Here is a 12,500-nt window from a genome sequence, read left to right as displayed (position 1 = left end):
CTAACTTGCATAGAAAGATATGCTGTGAATTTCAGGTTAAACATGTTAAGACATTATTAGGACAAGTTAGGCTTAGATCAGATTTAAACTCATCCCAGGATCATTGTTCAGATCATGTGACCCTGACAGGGTATCTGCATTCTTTAAAAGCCTGAAAAAATAAAACAATATTTAAACTTAGAAAGTATTCAAATGTCCCAAATGCAGTATGTTTTTTCACCATGCAGTGACTGTCTGTCCACCCTTACACTGATACAGAAGAAGGATAATAGTATTATTATGCAATCTATGTTGTTTTTTCCCCATTGGGTCTACTTCACTACCTTTGCTTATAAACTTTGATAACATTTAATTTCCTGTTGTCCTTTTCCTCACACTGTCCCTTTATAGCTGCAGAACTGTCTTTATGTGCAGTTAGAAAAAGGCTGTTTTGACAGCTTTGTTTCTCTATTTTGGTTTTTAAATGGGTCTAAAATTCACTCTGCATTAAAAATGTCTTCTGAAACCTGCAGATACCTTCATAATCATAACAGCTCAACTAATACAGATGATGATACTGTAATGGGTTAGGGTTAGGATCAGCTTCATCATGTGCAGGCCCTTTCTTTCATTGATTTCATCATTTTATGAATGTATCTTCTCATCAGTGCCTGGTGATGGGACCATCTCCATCATTGTCACAGTGGTTGTTCTCGCTGTTGTGATCGTCATCATCCTTGCTGCCATCAGCTGTTACAAAAAGAAGAAAGGTGAGGAACTCTAAAGGATTTTTTTACATTTACATTTTAGGTGTTAAGTTGATGCTGTTATACAGAGGAGTGGCTTACTGTACACTGAGTGTTATACAGAGTGGCTTACTGTACACTGAGTGTTATACAGAGTGGCTTACTGTACACTGAGTGTTATACAGAGTGGCTTACTGTACACTGAGTGTTACACAGAGTGGCTTAATGTACACTGAGTGTTACTGTTACTGAGACGTTACTTTTTAAAATCTCGTTTGAATTGTGCTACAGGGTACACATGTACACATGTACACATGTACACATGTACACATGTACAATTTTGTCAATTTAAAACAGAACTCTGCAAGTCAAGAAAGTGGCAGTTTGTCCTGAAACTGAAACGTAAGGTTTAGTTTTGTCAATCAACTACATCTCTCGTGTCGCACAGTGTTGGGCAAGTTACTTTTAATTAGTAACTTAGTTACAGTTACTAGTTACTGCTCTGAAAAGTAACTCAGTTACTTTAAGTTACTCGTTACTTTCCAGGTAACTTAGTTACTAGGAAAGTAACTTTTGAGTTACTTTTTTTTTAACTCTCAATTCTCTTATTAATGCACACACATTATTTTGGGGTTGCTGTAGCACAGTGTGGGACAAGACAACATTGAGGCATATTTATTATTGCCTTCAAAAAGTAGCCAGTACACTTTTGGCACTGTATAATTAACAACTGTATCAGTAGTCTATAATATCCTGGCTGAACAACATAAACACTGTGGTTACCATTTGTAAAAGCGGAGTGACAGTGAGCAGCAGAGCCCAGCGCTGCCGGCAGATAGGGACAGAGCAGAGCCTCAAAGCAGCCGCTCGTCGCGGCTGCCTTTAATAGCAGTTCATCTCCAAAAGGCAGCAGACTTGCAGGCATTTTTTCCCCATTTCATGACCAAACAACGCGAAACACACCGTGAACACCGTCCAACGCGAGGGGAATCTGTAAGTGAGAGACGAGTGCTGTGCTTGCCTGGTGCAGCAGGGCACTGGTGACAGACAGCCTGAGAGAAGCGAGGAGGAGAGGGCTCCATGCTGCTGACTCGCTGAGCGGTGTGAAGTGAACACTGCTACCGTACACAACACAGCTCGCGCAAAATGACCCGTTTCACTATCAGAATTTGGTCCAGTAACATTAGAAAGTATAGAAGTGCCGCACGATTAGCCTACTTCCTCATCAGACCGCCGTCAGACTCGCATTTTCCTCTCTACCCTCGCTGCTGTAGGTCCCGCACAGAATCGTGGAGTAACGAGTAACGAGCCTGTTTAAACCGCAATAATTGTAAGTACGTTACGTTACTGATGAAGTAATTCGTTACAGTACTCGTTACCGCAAAAAGTAACTTAGTTACTGTAACGCGTTACTTAATAACGCGTTAGTCCCAACACTGCGCACAACACGTCACACCATCAACAACATGGAGTGACGGGAGAGACGTCACTTATGCCAATGTTTGTGTGTCGTCTTTCTGATTTATAACTTATAGTGCCACAGTTTTACCACAAACTGTGACTTTCTTCACTTGCAAAGTTATCTTTTACATTGGCAAACATGAAACCCCCGTGGGACAATTCAAACTGGATAAAAAAGAAAAACGTCTCTCTCTGTCCACCACCATTCATATGTTTTCAGATGCTGGTGCACAGAGAAAGGCAGGAAGTGACGTTCACTTTGGCTCTCTATAATTGGGGAGAAAATGTGGTAAATGTGGGGGGGGGGGGGGGGGGGGTCTGTTATTTACAACTGTGACAACTTGAGTCATTTAGTCTTTTCTCTTTATTTCAGCCAAAGAGCCTCCAGCTTGTAAGTAGAATGTGGTTTTACTTGATGTTCATCTGATGTGACTTGCACTCTTCTTATACATCAGTGATAACTTGACTACCTCGCTGCATTTTATAGCTACTGTTGAGAAAGCTTTCTAGGTATTGATATTATGCAAATTAACTTTTCAGGACTTCTTCCTCCAGCATTGTCTGTTTATTAAAAAAAAAGTGATGATAGTGTGTTTCTGACCTTCAGCTTCAGCTTCTGAAATCGGCACCGAGCTCACTGAGAAACTGAAACCAGACGCCTGATTGCCAAACGGATGAAGTTACACAGTAAGTGATTTTCTATGGGCAGACAAAGAGGTGATTTGTGCACTATTCACATCTGAACTGAACAAAGTTGACTTACATTTGATCCAATGGAACATTATTTGGATGTTATCATTTTATCAATTCACTGCAAGTCAGAAGGACAGATGTGATATTATGACATCCTCACTGATGTCATCAGTGTGTGTGTGTGTGTGTGTGTGTGTGTGTGCGTGTGTGCGTGCGCGCGCGCGCGCGTGTGTGTGTGTGTGTGTGTGTGTCTGTCTCTTGTGTGTGGGTTTGTGTGTGCATGTGTGTGCCTGTCTGTCTTTTGTGTGTGCCTGTCTGTCTCTTGTGTGTATGTATGTGTGTGTGTGTGTGTGTGTGTGTGTGTGTGTGTGTGTGTGTGTGTGTGTGTGTGTGTGTGTGTGTGTGTGTGTGTGTGTGTGTGTGTGCGTGCGTGCGTGCGTGCGTGCGTGCGCAAGTGTGTCTTGTGTGTGTATGTCTGCATCACTAAGGATGTCACAATGCCTCTGACATCACTGATGATGTCACAATTTCTGACATCACTGATGACATCATCACTGGGACGTTGTGTGTGTGTGTGTGTGTGTGTGTGTGTGAGGGAATTTATGACATCACTGATGATGTCATCAGTGGGACAGACAGAGAAACAAACAAACAAACAAACAAACAGACAGAGCCCCAGCTCCCTTTAGATAGTAGGTAAATTAAGTCATCATTGGTTTACTAATCCACAATATTTGATCATATCTGACTGATGAACTTCAGGTAATGATTTGATGTAGGTTATGTGTTGCTGTAGTATTTTATACGCTATCTCATTATTATTTCTGTCTCTTTAGGGATCAATTGTGCACTGGAGCCAGAAGAGGCGCTGTCACTTTCACCCTTCCCATCTTTAAACTGAGAATAAGTGGCTTATTAATCATTCATGAATCATTGGGAAGTTTCAGATGACAAAACAGTTCAGTAATCCAGTGCACATACAGACAAACAACAGGAGCATCATACGTATTTAAATAGCTGATTACTGATTGGGTTTTAAGACGTGAAATTAAAATGAAAAAGCATTTCCTTCATGAAAAATAAATGGAAAATGGAAACCCTCCTAAACCATTAGGGGTGTCAAACATGCGGCCCAGGGGCCAGAACCGGTCCACCAGAGGGTCCAATCTGGCCCACAGGAGGACTTATGAATGTGACACCCCTGATCTACAACGTACAGAACGTTTTGCTGTAAAATGAGATTTCCACCATTTAGTTCCTGTAATAAAATGTCAGCTCACATGGTGGTAAAATACATTAGGGCGGCTATTGAGGTTTTTAACACGTTCACTGCCAATGACGTGTTTTTACGTCAAAAAAAATCGATTTTGTTTTTTTGACGGTGGGATGTGCATCTAGCCCTTTTACATCTCTTATATAGGTATTGGACGTGTACAACGTGTACAACCCATTCCACCGACCCACTAAGTGGGGACAGTGCTTTCCTGACTAGAGGAAGGCAAGCAAAAAGCAGTGTGACTGAAGCCATTCTCATGAAGGTGGATTGGCGAAGGCGCTTTCGTTTTCGCGCTGATTGCTGGCGGTGCGGGATTGCAGATTTGCATAGTGGATTGCGGGTGGGACACACTTTGAAACACACAGCATAAATATGACCAGAATCGCAAAAGCTTCATCAAAGCTCTCAGCCAAAACTCCAAGAAGCGAGCGAGTCCATCCAGACTTCCTCAAAGAGCGGCCGCGCAGACAGGCACAGCAGCAGCAAAGCAATGAGACTGGTGACGCGAGGTTACAGCAGCAGCAACGAGCTTGTGGCACGGCCGCTGCAGCCAAGAGGACACACACGGAGGGAGGAGTTGGAAGCGGAGGGGGGTTTCCTGCTGTTATGGAGGAGGTTGCTGTTCAGAACTATTGTTTGGATGTCTGACGTCTTACTGATGCCAGGGATGAATGGTTGAAGTGACTGTTCTATCGAATTTCACAAAAAGCCGTTTATCTCTGAATAATTTTTCTGACGCTGAAACCATGCTGTATTCAACTGCTAATGCTTACATGACTGCTAACTCTACAAACTAACTCTTTTAGACAGAGAAAGCACACATTCTATTAGTTCTTTTGAGATATTGTGTGTTCACAAAATCTTAGCAGAAAAGAATCCTCGGGTCTTGAAAGATGAGCCAGAATCCTCAAGGAAACCCTCTGGCAGAACCTACCTACAGTGAAAAAAAAACGGCTGGCAGTGAATGTGTTAACACCTCTGATCACTAAAGAGCAACTTTTTGCTGATGGAAAATCTGCTTTAAGAAAGAATTGGCAATACATTTAAGGGAAGGAATGTGAGACACATGGGTTGATTGGGCTTTGATTTCTAAGTTTGAATATTCATTTGACACAAAACGCTAGTTATTGTTGTAGTTATAAACATACAGTGTGATTTTATTGGAAAAGGTTTTCCCTGGAATTATGCCATGCTGGAATTTCAAGTTGATAATACAAACGCAATAATACACACACGCACGCACAAACTGCTTATTTATGATGGCACGGTGGCTCAGTGGTTAACACTGTTGCCTCACAGCAAGAAGGTCCCGGGTTCGAACCCCGGTCCGTCCCAGGTCCTTTCTGTGTGGAGTTTGCATGTTCTCGCCGTGTCCGTGTGGGTTTTCTCCGGGTGCTCCGGTTTCCTCCCACCATCAAAGACATGTATGTTAGGGTTAATACTCCTGTCTGTGACCCTGACCAAGGTACTGGCAAAAGAACTAGAGTTGGTCCCCGGGCGCTGCACTGCGGCTGCCCACTGCTCCTAGTTCTAGAAAGGTTCCTAGTAGAGGATGGGTAAAATGCAGAGGATGAATTTCCCCCAAGGGGATAAATAAAGGATAACTTAACTTAACTTAAAAAGATGTCCGTCTGAGATTTATTTTTCCAGTTATGTAAATATTTTTCTGGTATAGTTTTTTATGCAGTTTGGTAAAATCTACAGCTCTTGTTGAATTGTATTCTCCAATGCAAAAACAAATAAATTTGTATATTTGATGTTTTGCTGAATTACAGCAAAATAGTCGGTCATTTAAACATTTTGACGTGCCTTAATTTAAAGTAGGTTGTGATGTGGGAGTTTTTTTCTCTTTAGATACTGTACTGTACATACTGAATAGAAATGCTTAATAAGTTATGCTCTGATTTTACTGTAGGCTAGATTCATTTAGGGATGTGGTATTTTGGCTCTTTGTAGAGTTTCTGAACATGTAGAGGATGATTCAGGACGCTCACAACATGTTCTGGTTTAATACTGAAATGAATGTCCAATTAAATTGCATTGCTGATGCATTCCTTTTGTACCGCTGTTTGGCTTTTCAATAAAGTCCCAATAGACCAAAACTCTGGTTTGTGTGTTTGTTTAAATGCCAAGTATAATTTTCCTTATATAAGTGTGACTATAATATGAATGTTGCAGCAGGAGAACCCACTGTTGCTACTGAGACTCACATGTCATGAATGTCGTTCTGACATTGGTGTTTGATTGTAAAGACACTGAATGACAAAAAGGGTCAAATGTGATACACTATTCCTTTGACTTCCTTTTAGCTTTTCTAGTTTATTTGTGGATCATAGTTGTATAACCTAAAAAGGATTGTTCATGCATTCAAAGTATATCCTACATGTATTTTTTTATATTTCAGTATAGTGGCTCTATTGAATAACACCAAATGAACATTCTGATACCTCGATGAAAACACAAACGTTGCTAATGTTCTTCATTGTTGTTTTAGTGCTCTTGTGTGTTTCTGCTCTCTTATATATTTATCACGTGTTGCTTTTCCTTATATTTGAAGTCCTGTGGAGCCTCCTGGCCTAAGAAGTTCACACGAGTGTTACTTGTGCAACCAGAGTGACAATAAACATCTAGAATGATGAATGTTGAACTCTTCCAGAGAGCACAGTCACATAATGATGATTTATCAGGTTGATCATTTAGAGACCAACAGAAAGTCACATGACATCCTCATCAGTTCATTAGCCTTTTTCACTTCCCACCCAATTCACCAATGTTGTCTAAAATGCAGGAAGTAACACAGGTGCAAAAAAGGTAACAAGGGCCCCAGCACTGGATCACCAAATGGATTGGAAGCCGAAAATCCTCATTAATGTTCTGCTTGCAGCTGTGTTACTTCCTGCGTTTTAGACACAAAATGGGTGAATTGGGTGGGAAGTGAAAAAGGTTAAATTCAGAGGGGGATACATAATCTGTCCAGAGGTGGCGCTGTCACACTGCTGAGTCCTCTGTATGTAACTCAATTACGGTATAAACTTTTTTTAATTAACATTTATACAATGTTTATGATGAAGACACTGATGAGGATGTCACATGACTACAACTGAAGTCAGTGTGGACTGGTTCTCTCTGGAGATGTGCTGGCAACCTCCCTGTGTGTTATATATGGACAAACTTTGAAGCTGTTGTCATAGTACCTCAGCTGGTTTTCTGTTCATGTGACAAATGACATCTCTGAGCTACATCCAGGGATCATATATTTCCCAATTAAATTATATGAGTGTGGATATTTGTAAAAGAAAAACACAGTCACACACTCACACACACACACACACACACACACACACACACACACACACACACACACACACACACACACACACACACACACACACACACACACACACACACACACACACACACACACACACACACACACACACACACACACACACACACACTTAAGGGTCAACTAAAGGGCTTTACAGGTATGTTTGTTTTATTGGCTTCAAGATGTTTCCCCGTTCAAAAACAGTAAGTCATAGAATCAATGGTTGTCTTCGATACAAATAATTTCATGGGGATAAAACTGTCCTACACTGGCCAACATTGACCAAAATCTCAAATATTTGAGATTTTCTCAAATAATTTTTGAGATGTTGTTGTGAAGTCGAAGCTATCACAGTGTGACACTGAAATTCCTTCTTTTGAGTCTGAGTAACCTACAGCGGGTGCTGTAGCGCCCTCTTGTGACCAACTGAACAAGCTCAAGCTGGAACCAAGTTTCACCATAATGCAGTGTGTGGAAAAACATCTCGGAGCAATATGAAGTAAACGATGGAACACAAAATGCAAGGTTGCCATTTTCAGTTCCTTTTAGCACCAGCAGACAGCTAGTGGTTTGAGAAACTCAAAGTGAGCACAATATGTCATAAGCCATCTGGATTGTTCTATGTCCTATCCAGCATTACTGCAGAGAGAAGTGGCTTGTTGAATCATCCACAAATCACAAATCAGGCCATGCAAAGACAGGCAACTTCACATCCTCATATATATATGTATACAGTACACACACACACACACACACACACACACACACACACACACACACACACACACACACACACAGGGATAGCGGAACGCATCTGAACTTGGGGGGGCCGGGGGGCGTGTCGGGGGGGCGTGTCCCCCCGTCGGGGGGGCGTGCCCCCCACACACACACACACACACACGTCTGTGAACCACCATCATTGATTATTATTATTATCATCATATAAAGATTTTGGTTGTTTGAAGCCAGATTCATATAGGAATATCTCATTTTAAATTAACATTAGGATTAGACGGTTGTGATATCAGTATTCAGTCTTAACAATCATATATTTGCTCCTTTTCTCACTCACTCCTATGTCACCACCTGCTCTCACTGCAGGGTTTGAGATTCAACTTTTTTTTATCACCAGCCAATATGGCTGCTAGATTTTAAAGTTACGAGCCAATTAATTTCAACTAGCCAAAATGTTTTTCTTGAAATAAACCAGAATATGAGGGCGACTGGGTTTTACAGCAGGGCTATTCAACTAAATTGTTCAGGGGGCCACATTGTCAGAAACCTAAGGGACCGGGGGCCGGACCGTTCCCCGAGCCAGTACACTTGACACAATGCGCCACCATATTTTTGCAGCCGCGCTGGAACTATTATTAAGTAGGGGGTGCTGTAAGGAATGGAATCTCGGCAGCGCCGAAGAAAATTTTATGTTTTTTGGACTTTTATCCATATTTAGAAGAATATTTAATTTTAAATTAACATTAGGATTATACTGTTGTGATGTCATTATTCAGTATCTTCTCCTTTTCTATTATTACTATTAGTATTAATATTAAATACTGAGTATCTCATGAAAAACTATTAATATTGCATCTTTTGTGTTTAGCTCCGTCTCACACCAGAACCAAATTACAGAGGGGGCCTGCCCCTAGCTTGGGGGGGCCAAGGGGGGTCCGGGGGGATTCTCCCCCGGAAGAAGATTTTGTACATTTTAAAGTAAAATTCGTCAAACTGGTGCATTTGAGAGCAAAAGGAAGAGGCTAAATCTATGAGGAACTACACACATCTCTAATGTGTTGTGACTTTACAAATAGGCCTAAACAATTAATATTAAATGTATTTACACATTGTGTACAAATTGCATTCATTGTGACAAAATTACAATAGTTAATTAATATCCAGCCAGAATCATTGCAAATGGAGGTTCAAAGTAACAGTTAGCAATAGCATTCAGTTAATCAATGCCTAATGACAGCCAGATTCCGTTTTAAACTTTAAAACAGAAAAAGGGAAAAACGTTTTTAGCACACACAAAAAAAAAAAAAAAAATTGAATGGGGGGGCCAGTTTAGGGAATGGGGGGGCCCGGCCCGGTCAGGCCCCCCTCCAACGCCGGGCCTGTCTCACAGCATTGTAACATTGTAGTGCAGCAAGAAAGGAAAACTACTGTAAACATTTGAACCACATTTCTTGTTTAGAACCTATAGCTAGCAACATCGCCATCTCCTGAAAAACATTAATATTGCACCTTTCTTGTGGCTACATCACAGCATCTACTGAAAAACATTTATAGTGGATCTGACTTGTTTAGTTCACTTTAGATTCACATCACATCTGAAAAACAACCAGTCGAGTGTAATAAGTAAATGAGGTTTAATTGTAAAAAAAAAAAAAAAAATCTAAAAAAAAAAAAAAAAAAAAAAATTTTTTTTTTTTTTTTTTGGGAACTGAAAAGTACCCGGGCCGCGGCCCGGGTGGCCCGGGCGGTTCCGCGATCCCTGCACACACACACACACACACACACACACACACACACACACACACACACACACACACACACACACACACACACACACACACACACACAGGGTAATTGCATAACCCTAACCCAACACCAAGCGAAGCCTGAATTGCCAGACTCATCAGGTGATTTCCTAGAAACCGTATAGATGGAGTTACTCCATCTGTCCACAGGTGGCGCTGTATCACTGCTCATCTCTTCTCCCGCCCCCTTTTTCTGAAGAATTAAACATACAGACAACCAGCTGATACATTACAGACATAACATACATGTGGAATGTATAGGACATAGGTACAATTCAAGATGATAGTGTGAACACTGCTCATCTCTCACTGTGTGGATCTGACTGCTATGAGAGCATTGATTCAAGTGATTCTCCTCAACAGTTTGTCACTTGGTGATCTGTCTCAGACACAGAGCAGCAGGCAGAGATCCAACAAAACACACAGTTCACCATGTTGACTTTGACTTTATTATTGTAATTCATGCTCGCAGTAAAAGGCAGAAATGAGCGAGGAGGAGGAGGAGGGGAAGGAGGAAGACGACAGCTAGACACTCTGTACCAGAGTTCACAACCTAAATCCTTCAACTCTACCTAGTAACAGCCTTTCTGAATTTCCATTGGTCAGAATGTGTCTGTTGGAACCGCCCCGTTGTGACTGTGCGCTCTCATGTCCTGATACAGACGACTTTGGCTGAGTTTCCCAACAAAGAAGCTTCTTAAGAGTTAAGAAGCTTCTTAAGGAGTTAAGAAGCTTCTTAAGGAGTTAAGAAGGCTCCAAAGAAGTGTTTCCCAAACGCCTTCTTAACAGAAGAGAAAAATAAAAAAAAATAGAAGGCTCTTAAGAAGCATCTTAACTGGAGCTGTCCACCATCTCGATGTGAGAGGTCCTCTGCGGCCCATTAGATGGCACTCTGAGCCCACCAGTGGGCCACGACTCAGTGGTTGAGAAACACTGTTGTAGAATAACCTAATCATGGTCCCCTTTAACTTTATTAAACATTATTTATTTCAGACATGGACTGCAGTTCAAATTGCTTTATATACACAGCATACAACAAAACAGAGAAACACTACAGAATTTAAGCGACCTTGGGTTCTGTGAAAGGTGCTATATAAATCCACAACATTATAAAATGAATCCATTCTGATTAGAGGAATATAGCCTACGGTAAAACATTTAAAACACAAGTAACCATACATAGAGGAGAGATTTTCAAGTGTTCCCCAATTTTAAAAACTAAAGGGTGCATGAAAGAAAGGAAAAAGGGAAAAACACAAGAGGAACAGTGGACACAAGTATCTCCTTTTGCCTGACGCGGCTGGATCTGCCAGTGTTTTGTCATTAAGAAGGTGTTAAGAATGCCCCAGACCCTTCTTACAAAACCTTCTTAACGAAAGATCATCTTAGCGCTAAGAAGCTTTTGGGAAACGCAGCCTTCTTAACGGAAGATAATTGGAAGATAATTTTAGGCTAAGAAGCAATCGGGAAACACGTTGGCTTCGTTGGCTTCTTACGGGAGCCTTAAGAAGGGTCAAAGAAGCTTCTTAGTGCTAAGAAGCTTTTGGGAAACGCATGCCTTCGTAAAGAAGCAATTGGGAAACGCGTTTGCTTCTTAAGGGGGCCTTAAGAAGGGTTAAATTAGCTTCTTAGCGCAAAGAAGCTTTTGGGAAACCCAGCCTTTATTAGTAAAGGAGACGATCTGCGGACCAGAGAGAAGAAGATTAATTCATGTTCTTCAGCTGTTAACCTACAGAACTACAACAAAACAACATGAAGACGGTTATTTTGTCGCTCATCCTCTTCTGTCCCGTTGCATCTCCAGGTAAGATCACATTTAAAATCTTTCCTTTAAATAGATAACTTCACTTTGATATATTCTAACTGTGTAGGCTGCATAATCTGCGTTGTTTTTGCTTTGTTAAATGTAGGCCTCGTGTTGGTTAAGTCGTGAATAAGTTTTGATTTAATCTGTTGTGTTATAGGCTAGCTATTAAAATGGATGTGAATATTAGAATATAGCCTACTGTAAATGTTCTATAGCATGTTGATTCATTTAACAATAGGCACAGAGACACTTACCACCAGCATAGTTACATCCTCAAGTCATTAGTCTATTTTTTATTATTTTTCCTAAACCAATAAAAGCCATTGGGGGGCGCTGTGCTCATAGATATTAATGTCAGCGGAACCCACACAGCCTCCTTTTATACCTGGATATGTTGGAATATTAGATCACACTGATAGTGACGCAATAAAAACATGCAAAATGTTGATAAGTAATGTGAGTTTACATTTCAGGCTAATATCTCATAGTGAGGAGTGATCTATTAATATCTATGAGCAACATCAGACTAAAGTAGACGTTTTTCAGTCCACAATTTGAACACAGAAAATTACCCTGCTCTGCTAAAATGAAGACTTGCATCATGCAATTAAAGCAGATTAAGCCTGTGGGCTATTATTAAAACATTTGTGAAGTTAAGAAAATACATTTG

The 12,500-nt window shown here is 40.9% G+C and overlaps 1 protein-coding gene and 1 pseudogene across 2 annotated transcripts in view; both read left to right on the top strand.

The window, feature by feature from the left end:
* The window catches only part of LOC310795844 (class I histocompatibility antigen, F10 alpha chain-like), a 16,489-nt pseudogene extending 10,242 nt beyond the window's left edge, over positions 1–6,247 (top strand). The window contains exons 5-8 of the transcript XR_014553966.1: positions 648–749; positions 2,560–2,577; positions 2,794–2,873; positions 3,716–6,247. The product of XR_014553966.1 is annotated as a class I histocompatibility antigen, F10 alpha chain-like (transcript). The remainder of the gene's footprint in view (positions 1–647; positions 750–2,559; positions 2,578–2,793; positions 2,874–3,715) is intronic.
* A 5,448-nt stretch (positions 6,248–11,695) lies between these two features.
* Positions 11,696–12,500, top strand: part of LOC310795846 (major histocompatibility complex class I-related gene protein-like) — an 8,301-nt gene continuing 7,496 nt past the window's right edge. Inside the window, exon 1 of the mRNA XM_083657938.1 lies at positions 11,696–11,827. Coding sequence (XP_083514064.1) covers positions 11,776–11,827 — 52 coding nt within the window. The 5' untranslated portion in view covers positions 11,696–11,775. The remainder of the gene's footprint in view (positions 11,828–12,500) is intronic.

This window comes from Poromitra crassiceps, assembly GCF_964638095.1.
Source record: "Poromitra crassiceps genome assembly, chromosome: 21".
In the NCBI taxonomy this organism is placed as follows: Eukaryota; Metazoa; Chordata; class Actinopteri; order Beryciformes; family Melamphaidae; genus Poromitra; species Poromitra crassiceps.
Note: the sequence above shows the minus strand (reverse complement) of the source record. Positions and strands in the feature narration are given on the sequence as shown.